At 39.4% G+C, this 12224-nt stretch overlaps 1 protein-coding gene across 1 annotated transcript in view; it reads right to left on the bottom strand.

Annotated features, from left to right (window-relative positions):
* Positions 1 to 12224, bottom strand: part of ehd1a (EH-domain containing 1a) — a 45630-nt gene that overhangs the window by 32753 nt on the left and 653 nt on the right. The window contains exon 1 of the mRNA XM_062044198.1: positions 12050 to 12224. This exon is cut by the window's right edge and continues 653 nt beyond it. Coding sequence (XP_061900182.1) covers positions 12050 to 12224 — 175 coding nt within the window. The remainder of the gene's footprint in view (positions 1 to 12049) is intronic.

Below are 12224 nucleotides of genomic sequence, written 5' to 3' on the forward strand. Positions count from 1 at the left end.
TGAGTGAGTGGGCGAGAGAGGTGAGGGAGCGGCGACAGTGAGTGCGTGTAGGTGCTCTAGCTTGGTGGATGGCTGCGTGCAATAAAGTCACAAAGTTGCAACAAACCGCAGGGCTCGTCATTCACCCTCAGCTGTAAAGACCCTCTTCCGGGTAAAGTGAAGGTTGTTAGACCCGAAGTACGGCTCTGGAGGAACGTCTCCCCTGCGGGGAGGCGTGCTTTCTGTGGGTGGGGGAAAGCACGCCTCTTCTTTTCCACCGGAGCGCTCCAATAAAACACACTCAGATCTTCAGTTTCTAGCCGATACTACATAAAAATAACGTAAAATAACGCAGTAACGCATCATGCAGTAACGGTAACTGAGTTACTGTATATAAAAAAAATAACGCGTTAGATTACTAGTTACCGCCGAAATCAACGGCGTTACAGTAACGGGTTACTTAGTAACGCGTTAGTCCCAACACTGGCCACCACACAGATGGAGGAAAACACAGCACTGCTCTCGTGCATAAAGAATGTCAGCGTGTATGGCACTACACGCAGTCTGGACTTCATCCATTTTCATTAGTACACTCAAACAATTCATTGAAGCAAAATAATAATAATCAAAGCTGATGTCTAATCAAATTAATCGATTTAAACAACAAATCGTTCCAGTACTATCATGATATGTCCTTAAAATCAGCGTCACATCCTGTTTACATCCTGTTTTGAAGACAGCGAGCGGCACATCCGACTTATTTATTTGGGAGCTGTGTCAGCCTGTCTTAAAGGATCACTTGGTGTGATCAGAAATCCTTTAAATGTGTCCGAACTCTCAAAGTCTCGCTGTATAGCTTCAGGTTGCCAGACAACCGCTTTTAGCTAACTTTATAGCGAGTTAGCCTCCGACCTTTGGCAACCTTCCGTTCGAGGATTTTATCAGCAAAAGGGGCTTTGTTCCGCAGCAAGACTTTAATTGTGATGAGACCAAAGAAGATGCCACAGCGGACCTTTATGACAGCAAAAGGAGAAGGTACTACCGGGACACAAGCTGATGAAGGATCGCCTCACACTGTTAGTTTGTGCTAACGCTAGCGGTGATTACGTGAAGCCACTTCTCATTTATCACTCTGAAACGCCTACAGTGTTTAACAACACCACAAAACCTACTCAGTGGCCTAGTGGTTAGAGTGCCCGCCCTGCGATGGGTAGGGTGTGAGTTCAAACCCCGGCCGAGTCATACCAAAGACTATAAAAATGGGAGCCAATACCTCCCTGCTTGGCACTCAGCATCAAGGGTTGGAATTGGGGGTTAAATCACCAAAAATGATTCCCGGGCGCGGCACCGCTGCTGCCCACTGCTCCCCTCACCTCCCAGGGGGTGAACAAGGGGATGGGTCAAATGCAGAGGACACATTTCACCACACCTAGTGTGTGTGTGACAATAGAATAGAAAGTACTTTATTGATCCCTGGGGGAAATTCAGCACCACAGTTCGCTCACAATAGACAAGAATCATAATAAATATAATAATATAATACATATAATATATAAATAATGTAAATATATTCTACATATACTCTACATTTAAGTGCAGTCAAGAAGGAACATATGCATTATACAGTCTGATGGCAGTCGGTAAATCAGCAAAGTACCAATCAATCATTGGTACTTTAACTTTAACTTAAATATTCACAGACACAAGGTAAACTGTTTATTGTAGCAACATGGTGGTTAACGTCTTGGAGCCCAGCAACGAGACTTTTGCGTGTGTGTGTGTGTGTGTGTGTGTGTGTGTGTGTGTGTTGACATTTAAGCTAGCTGTAATGTTGTGGTCTTGTTTGGATAAAAAATAGATTTTTGAGCCACTGTTATGTTGGTTTGATATGTAGATACATTATGATGTCTTTAAAGTGGGCTTTATTTTACAAACCCCGTTTCCATATGAGTTAGGAAATTGTGTTAGATGTAAATATAAACGGAATACAATGATTTGCAAATCATTTTCAACCCATATTCAGTTGAATGCACTACAAAGACAACATATTTGATGTTCAAACTGATTTATTTTTTTTTTTTGCAAATAATCATTAACTTTAGACTTTGATGCCAGCAACACGTGACAAAGAAGTTGGGAAAGGTGGCAATAAATACTGATAAAGTTGAGGAATGCTCATATTTGGAACATCACACAGGTGAACAGGCAAATTGGGAACATGTGGGTGCCATGATTGGGTATAAAAGTAGATTCCATGAAATGCTCAGTCATTCACAAACAAGGATGGGGCGAGGGTCACCACTTTGTCAACAAATGCGTGAGCAAATTGTTGAACAGTTTAAGAAAAACCTTTCTCAACCAGCTATTGCAAGGAATTTGGGGATTTCACCATCTACGCTCCGTAATATCATCAAAGGGTTCAGAGAATCTGGAGAAATCACTGCACGTAAGCAGCTAAGCCCGTGACTTTCCATCCCTCAGGCTGTACTGCATCAACAAGCGACATCAGTGTGTAAAAGATATCACCACATGGGCTCAGGAACACTTCAGAAACCCACTGTCAGTAACTACAGTTGGTCGCTACATCTGTAATTGCAAGTTAAAACTCTCCTATGCAAGGCGAAAACTGTTTATCAACAACACCCAGAAACGCCGTCGGCTTCGCTGGGCCTGAGCTCATCTAAGATGGACTGATACAAAGTGGAAAAGTGTTCTGTGGTCTGACGAGTCCACATTTCAAATTGTTTTTGGAAACTGTGGACGTTGTGTCCTCCGGACCAAAGAGGAAAAGAACCATCCGGATTGTTATAGGCGCAAAGTGTAAAAGCCAGCATCTGTGATGGTATGGGGGTGTATTAGTGCCCAAGACATGGGTAACTTACACATCTGTGAAGGCACCATTAATGCTGAAAGGTACATACAGGTTTTGGAGCAACATATGTTGCCATCCAAGCCTTTCCCAACTTCTTTGTCACGTGTTGCTGGCATCAAATTCTAAAGTTAATGATTATTTGCAAAAAAAAAATAAAGTTTATGAGTTTGAACATCAAATATGTTGTCTTTGTAGTGCATTCAACTGAATATGGGTTGAAAAGGATTTGCAAATTATTGTATTCCGTTTATATTTACATCTAACACAATTTCCCAACTCATATGGAAACAGGGTTTGTACTAAAATGTGGACTTTCGTCGAGGCTAGAACCAATTATTCATGTTTACATTGATTCTTATAGGGAACTCTCCTTCACTATACAACAGTTTAGGTTTACAAACCATGTTCAAGAAACAATTCAGTTCATAAATTGGAGGTTCCTCTGCATTCTGATGGTTAATGCATGCATGGTAGAAGATTAGTAAACATGCAACCGACGGGAAGGAATGAAGACTCTTTATGAGAAACAAATCGTGTAATAATTGTTCCACTGTGGAAGTTAGGGGTTAAAACATGAATCATTCCACGATTGGTGCTGCCTCTCTTCTGGTCTTAAAAAAGTCCCACACAATTGAAGGTGCTTTTCTCAAAGATACTCACTAACTGTTTCCAACAGGATATTTATGACCAAGTGTTGACATGGAGGTGAATAAGTGCAGCAATTGTCTGGCCGAGTGATTCATAGAAATGTGAGCGTAACTCTGGGACATGACTTCAGATTGTGACACACTCGATACACTCGTATGAAGACACGTGCCGAGTCCGCCTGGCCAGAAATGACATAATAATATCAATAATAAAATGACATGCATAATATCATTGCACAACACCCAGCAAGAGAGTAAAAGCGCTGTCTTCTTTTTTTTGTGTGTGTGCCTGTGATGCGTTTGAAAAAACATTCAGTCCAAGACTCTACTGAGGCCAGGACAAGGTCACTGTTGTTGCCTAGCAACGTCACCTAGAAGTCTTACTACAGCCACTAAAGGAGTGTCAGGCGGTGCCTCTGCCAGGTGGCTGAAGGGCAGGGAGGGCACGTCAGCTGGAAAAGTTGGCTCAAAGTGTCAAGAAAAAGCGAAATCCCAGACTGACATGTAACCAAAGCATGTTTGGGAGATGATGAAAGAAGGGAACTCACACAAACTTGACACAGCTGACAAGATTGTGCAACAGCTTGTACTGAAAGTGCTTTAGGAAGAAGTTATGGTGTGTGGGTGTGTGTGTGTGTGTGTGTGTGTGTGTGTGTGTGTGTGTGTGTGTGTGTAAGCTTTAAGCCACCGCTGGAGTCTTCATTCGGGATACAACGTGGGCAAAGCAACATGATGTTGCGTGCAACAATGCAGCTGGGAGATATAGCTGGTGTATTTATTTCTATTGCAATATGTATAAAATATATAATTGACTAAAATGAGAGTGACTTAGCTATGCACTTTTAATCAGAGGTGTTGCACTCTAAATTCTCACATTTTGCTTTATGAAACAATATATAAAAAGGGCTGAAGCCCCATGTGTAGGCTAACTTTACGCATGTGGACAATACTCCAATGTAATAGTTGGGATATTGTAACACATTATTCAACATATACAGTGGCGGTCAAAAGTGTACATACACTTGTAAAGAACATCATGTCATGGCTGTCTTGACTTTAATCAATCATTTCTACAACTGTTATTTTGTTGTGATAGAGTGATTGGAGCACATACTTGTTGGTCACGAAAAAACGTTCATGAAGTTTGCTTCTTTTATGAATTTATTATGGGTCTAATGAAAATGTGAGCAAATGTGCTGGGTCAAAAGTATACATACAGCAATGTTAATCAGTGTTTCCCATAAACTGCCAAGATACCTGTGGCGGTGGGGGCGTGGCTATGGGCGTGGTCACCATGACATCATCGCGTAATTTGCATAATGTACTACAATGATATGATTTTCTCTAAAAAGGCTCAAAAAATGTATACTTACTAATAATTAATAATAACAGTTTTGTTTTAAACGTCCATCCATCCATCCATTTTACAATATAATTACAACACTTTATGTACATATTTATATACAGATTTGAGCAATAAGTTATTCACTGAAATATATGTATTCATTGTGGTTCTCACAAAAAATATATCTTATAAAAATATAAAAGCTAAAATGTCTCTTAAAGCTCTGCCCTTTTAATTAGTGCATACTAAATAATTTAACTTTAGCCTACTACTACAACCATATTATTTACCAGCAACATAAAGTGAAACAGAGGCAGAGGTGTCCTGCCACAGTCAGTAACAAATAAACAGAAAACAGTAGTGGTGGTAGATAGACACAGAGCTTCATCAAACATCTGATCCACTGAACAAAGAGTTCCAAAAATCTTGATCCTACATTTCTCTTTTGTAAAGTAGATCTGAACAGCCGATATGGGCATCTACATCAACTATATGATTTGCCTGAAAAGCTGGACAGGACAAAAAATAAATAAAATAAAATAAAATAAAAAAATTAAATAAAATGAAATAAAATTTAAAAAAAAAAATAATCTATTTGTGGCGGCCTTAATTCTTTCGTGGCGGGCCGCCACAAATAAATGAATGTATGGGAAACACTGTTAATATTTGCTTACATGTCCCTTGGCAAGTTTCACTGCAATAAGGCGCTTTTTTGACCACAAAATTGCTGCAGTTCAGCTAAATGTGTTGCTTTTCTGACATGGACTTGTTTCTTCAGCATTGTCCACACCTTTAAGTCAGAACTTTGGGAGGGCTATTCTAAAACCTTCATTCTAGCCTGATTTAGCCATTCCTTTACCACTTTTGAGGTGTGTTTGGGGTCATTGTCCTGTTGGAACACCAAACTGCGCCCAAGACCCAACCTCCGGGCTGATGATTTTAGCTTGTCCTGAAGAATTTGGAGCTAATCCTCCTTTTTCATTGTCCCATTTACTCTCTGTAAAGCACCAGTTCCATTGGCAGCAAAACAGGCCCAGAGCATAAAACTGTATTTATATTTTTCACATGTGAATAATGCTGTATAACAGACTGTATTTATATTATTCACATGTGAATAATGCTGTATAATAGACTGTATTTATATTATTCACATGTGAATAATGCTGTATAATAGACTGTATTTATATTATTCACATGTAAAAAATACCTAAGTGTTTATTGTTTATTGTGAGCGAACTGTGATGCTGAACTTCCCCCAAGGATCAATAAAGTACTTTCTATTCTATTGTATTACTACCACCACCATGCTTGACAGTAGGGATGGTGTTCCTGGGATTAAAGGCCACACTGTTTCTCTTCCAAACAAATTGCTGGGTATTGTGGCCAAACAGCTCCATGTTTGTTTCATCTGACCACAGAACTTTCCTCCAGAAGGTCTTATCTTTGTCCATGTGATGTCAGATGAAACAAAAATTGTTTGGCCACAAAACTCAGCAATATGTTTGGAGGAGAAAAGGTGAAGCCTTTAATCCCAGGAACACCAAGCCTACTGTCAAGCATGGTGGTGGTAGTATTATGCTCTGGGCCTGTTTTGCTGACAATGGAACTGGTGGCTTAAATGGGACAATGAAAAAGGAGGATTACCTCCAAATTCTTCAGGACAAGCTAAAATCATCAGCCCGGAGGTTGGGTCTTGGGCACAGTTGGGTGTTCCAACAGGACAATGACCCCAAACACACCTCAAAAGTGGTAAAGGAATGGCTAAATCAGGCTAGAACATACTTGCCAACCTTGAGACCTCCGATACCGGGAGGTGGGGGGTGGGGGGGCGTGGTCGGGGGTGGGGCATGGTTGGGGCTTGGTTAAGAGGGGAATATATTTAAACTAGAATTCACCAACTCAAGTATTTCATATATATATATATATATATATATATATATATATATATATATATATATATATATATATATATATATATATATATACATACATGTATGAAATACTTGACTTTCAGTGAATTCTAGCTATATATATATATATATATATATATATATATATATATATATATATATATATATATATATATATATTTATTTTATTATACATATAAATAAAATAAATACTTGAATTTCAGTGTTCTGGAGGCTATCCAGTAGATGGCAGTATTGTCCTGTTTAAGAGTGTCACAACATTGCTGTTTACGGCAGAAGAACTGCTTTATGGTAGACTACACGTGACTGCTGTTGTTGTGTGTTGTTACCGCGCTGGGAGGACGTTAATGAAACTGCCTAACAATAAACCCACATAAGAAACCAAGAACTCGCCCTCGATCATTCTACAGTTATGACGTCATTGGGCAGGCAAGCTGTTTATATTGTGGGAAAGCGGACGTGAGAACAGGCTGTCCCCACTCAGGTCCGCATTGAGCTGGAGGGGGCGTGGCCTCCAGCTCCGGCTGAATACCGGGAGTTTGTCGGGAGAACATTTCTGCAGGTGTGTAGTTAGTTGTGAGTTTATGCACTGTGTTGGTTTTGTTGTTTGAACAAGGTGATGTTCATGCACGGTTCATTTTATGCACCATTAAAAAAACAAAACATGGTAACACTTTAGTTTCATTGTACTTGTGCAATGACAGTAAAGACCTATCTATCTATTATGGGGAACATATTCACCATTAATTAGTTGCTTATTAACATGCAAATTAGTAACATATAGGCTCTTAAAGGCCTACTGAAATGAAATTTTCTTATTTAAACGGGGATAGCAGGTCCATTCTATGTGTCATACTTGATCATTTTGCGATATTGCCATATTTTTGCTGAAAGGATTTAGTAGAGAACATCGACGATAAAGTTTGCAACTTTTGGTCGCTGATAAAAAAGCCTTGCCTGTACCGGAAGTAGCGTGACGTCACAGGTTGTGGAGCTCCTCACATCTGCACATTGTTTACAATCATGGCCACCAGCAGCGAGAGCGATTCGGACCGAGAAAGCGACGATTATCCCATTAATTTGAGCATGGATGAAAGATTTGTGGATGAGGAAAATGAGAGTGAAAGTTTAGAGGGCAGTGGAAGCGATTCAGATAGGGAAGATGCTGTGAGAGGCGGGTGGGACCTGATATTCAGCTGGGAAAGACTAAAACAGTAAATAAACACAAGACATATATATACTCTATTAGCCACAACACAACCAGGCTTATATTTAATATGTCACAAATTAATCCCGCATTACAAACACCTCCCCCCTCCCGTCCATACAACCCACCAATACAAATCAAACACCCGCACAACACACTCAATCCCACAGCCCAAAGTACCGTTCACCTCCGTAAAGTTCACACAGCACATATATTTCCCCAAAGTTACGTACGTGACATGCACATAACGGCACGCACATACGGGCAAGCGATCAAATGTTTGGAAGCCAAATGCGTACTCACGGTAGCGCGTCTGCTATCCAACTCAAAGTCCTTCTGGTTGTGTTGCTGCAGACAGCCGCTAATACACCGCTTCCCACCTACAGCTTTCTTATTTGCTGTCTTCATTGTTCATTAAACAAATTGCAAAAGATTCACCAACACAGATGTCCAGAATACAGTGGAATTTTGCGATGAAAACAGGCGACTTAATAGCTGGCCACAATGGTGTCCCAATATGTCCGCACAATCCGTGACGTCACGTGCAAACGTCATCATACAGAGACGTTTTCAGCAGAATATTTCACGGGAAATTTAAAATTGCACTTTACTAATCTAACCCGGCCGTATTGGCATGTGTTGCAATGTTAAGATTTCATCATTGATGTATAAACTATCAGACTGCGTGGTCGGTAGTAGTGGCTTTCAATAGGCCTTTATATATCAATGATGAAATCTTAACATTGAAACACATGCCAATACGGCCGGGTTAACTTATAAAGTGCAATTTTAAAATTCCCGCCACACTTCCGGTTGAAAAACTCCTTTGGATATGATTTATGCGCGTGACGTCACAAAATCCACGGAAGTGGTTGTACCCCATCGACCCTATACAAAAACCTCTTGTTTTCTTCGACAAAATTCCACAGTATTCTGGACATCTGTGCTGGTGAATCTTTTGCAATTTATTTAATGAACAATGGAGGCTGCAAAGAAGAACGTTGTAGGTGGGATTGATCGGTGTATTAGCGGCTAAGTAAAATACTTACAGCAACACAACAAGGACTACTTACTACGCCTAGCCGATGCTTGCCGCCAAACCCACGGATGAAGTCCTTCGTCGCGCCGTCGATCGCTGGAATGCAGGTGAGCACGGCTGTTGATGGGAAGATGAGGGCTGGCTGGCGTAGGTGGAGCGCTAATGTTTTTATCATAGTTCTGTGAGGTCCGGTTGCTAAGTTGCTAAATTAGCCTTAGCGTCGTTAGCAACAGCATTGTTAAGCCTTACCAGGCTGAGAATTTTTAACCGTGTAGTTACATGTACATGGTTTAATAGTATTGTTGATCTTCTGTCTATCCTTCCAGTCAGGGGTTTATTTCTTTTGTTTCTATCTTAATTTGAGAACGATGCTATCACGTTAGCTCAGTAGCTAAGTGTGTCACCGATGTATTGTCGTAGAGATAAAAGTCACTTTAAATGTCTATTTTGCGTGCTCGACTCTCATTTTCAAGAGGATATAGTATCCGAGGTGGTTTAAAATACAAATCCGTGATCCACAATAGAAAAAGGAGAGAGTGTGGAATCCAATGAGCCAGCTTGTACCTAAGTTACGGTAAGAGCGAAAAAAGATACGTCCATCACTGCCTCTCTAGTCTTTCACTGTAACGTTCCTCATCTACGAATCTTTCATCCTCGCTCAAATTAATGGGGTAATTGTCGCTTTGTCGCTCCGAATCTCTCGCTCCATTGTAAACAACGGGGAATTGTGAGGAATATTACCTCCTGTGACGTCACGCTACTTCCGGTACAGGCAAGGCTTTTTTTGATCAGCGAGCAAAAGTTGCGAACTTTATCGTCGATTTTCTCTACTAAATCCTTTCAGCAAAAATATGGCAATATCACGAAATGATCAAGTATGAAACATAGAATGGATCTGCTATTCCCGTTTAAATTTTAAAAAATCATTTCAGTAGGCCTTTAACTAGTTATTATTAAGTACTTATTAATGCCTTATTCGGCATGGCCTTATAATAACCCTAACCCTCTAACCCTGGCCCTAACCCTAACCAAATAACTCTAAATTAAGTCTTTATTACTTAGAATATGTTCCCCTAGTGTCCAAATAACTCTAAATTAAGTCTTTGTTACTTAGAATATGTTCCCCTAGTGTCCAAATAACTCTAAATTAAGTCTTTGTTACTTAGAATATGTTCCCCATACTAAAGTGTTACCAAAAACATAACTTTGTCTTGAATTTGAAAAAAAACAAAACATTTTATTTTCACTGAAGAAGGGTTTGGTAAATGCGCACATGAAACTGGTGGGGTTCGGTACCTCAAACAAGGTTAAGAACCATTGGGTTAGAGCAGGGGTCACCAACCTTTTTGAAACCAAGAGCTACTTCTTGGGTACTGATTAATGCGAAGGGCTACCAGTTTGATACACACTTAAATAAATTGCCAGAAATAGCCAATTTGCTCAATTTACCTTTAACTCTATGTTATTATTAATAATTAATGATATTTACACTTAACTGAACGGTTTAAAAGAGGAGAAAACACGAAAAAAATGACAATTAAATTTTGAAACATAGTTTATCTTCAATTTCGACTCTTTAAATTTCAAAATTCAACCGAAAAAAAGAAGAGAAAAACTAGCTAATTCGAATCTTTTTGAAAAAATTAAAAAAATAATTTATTTAACATAATTAGTAATTTTTCCTGATTAAGTTTAATTTTAGAATTTTGATGACATGTTTTAAATAGGTTAAAATCCAATCTACACTTTGTTAGAATATATAACAAATTTGACCAAGCTATATTTCTAACAAAGACAAATCATTATTTCTTCTAGATTTTCCAGAACAAAAATTTTAAAAGAAATTCAAAAGACTTTGAAATAAGATTTAAATTTGATTCTAACAGATTTTCTAGATTTGCCAGAATAATTTTTTTGAATTTTAATCATAATAAGTTTGAAGAAATGTTTCACAAATATTCTTTGTCGAAAAAACAGAAGCTAAAATGAAGAATTAAATTAAAATGTATTTATTATTCTTTACAATAAAAAAAATAAATTTACTTGAACATTGATTTAAATTGTCAGGAAAGAAGAGGAAGGAATTTAAAAGGTAAAAAGGTATATGTGTTTGAAAATCCTAAAATCATTTTTAAGGTTGTATTTTTTCTCTAAAATTGTCTTTCTGAAAGTTATAAGAAGCAAAGTAAAAAAATTAATGAATTTATTTAAACAAGTGAAGACCAAGTCTTTAAAATATTTTCTTGGATTTTCAAATTCTATTTGAGTTTTGTCTCTCTTAGAATTAAAAATGTAGAGCAAAGCGAGACGAGCTTGCTAGTAAATAAATACAATTTAAAAAATAGAGGCAGCTCACTGGTAAGTGCTGCTATTTGAGCTATTTTTAGAACAGGCCAGCGGGCTACTCATCTGGTCCTTACGGGCTACCTGGAGCCCGCGGGCACCGCGTTGGTGACCCCTGGGTTAGAGTGTCCGCCCTGAGATGGGTAGGTTGTGAGTTCAAACCCCGGCCGAGTCATACCAAAGACTATAAGAATGGGAGCCATTACCTTCCCTGCTTGGCACTCAGCATCAAGGGTTGGAATTGGGGGTTGAATCCCCAAAAATGATTCCCGGGCGTGGCCACCGCTGCTGCTCACTGCTCCCCTCACCTCCCAGGGGGTGATCAAGGGGATGGGTCAAATGCAGAGGACAAATTTCACCACACCTAGTGTGTGTGTGACAATATTTGGTACTTTAACATTGCTGTATGTATACTTTTGACCCAGCAGATTTGCTCACATTTTCAGTAGACCCATAATAAATTAATAAAAGAAGCAAACTTCATGAATGTTTTTTGTGACCAACAAGTATGTGCTCCAATCACTCCATCACGACAAAATAAGAGTTGTAGAAATGATTGTAAAGTCAAGACAGCCATGACATGATGTTCTTTACAAGTGTATGTACACTTTGGACTGTAACTACACCAACTTGTACAGTCTTTAGATTAACTGCTGCTGGTTGGCGTGAGTTGTTTCAAAGTTTACCTGTTAAGAAAGGCGTTTCCAAAGGCGTTGAGTTTACGGAAGGGCTTCTTGGGGTCGACCACCAGCGCGTTGCCGGGGATCTGCCCTTCCTGGTCGCCGTGCATCACCGCGATGAAGGAGTCTGTGGTCGGCTCAGGCCCGATGCGCATGCCGGGGAAGTCCTGTTCCATCAGGT

This window comes from Entelurus aequoreus, linkage group LG04, assembly GCF_033978785.1.
Source record: "Entelurus aequoreus isolate RoL-2023_Sb linkage group LG04, RoL_Eaeq_v1.1, whole genome shotgun sequence".
Classification (NCBI taxonomy): Eukaryota; Metazoa; Chordata; class Actinopteri; order Syngnathiformes; family Syngnathidae; genus Entelurus; species Entelurus aequoreus.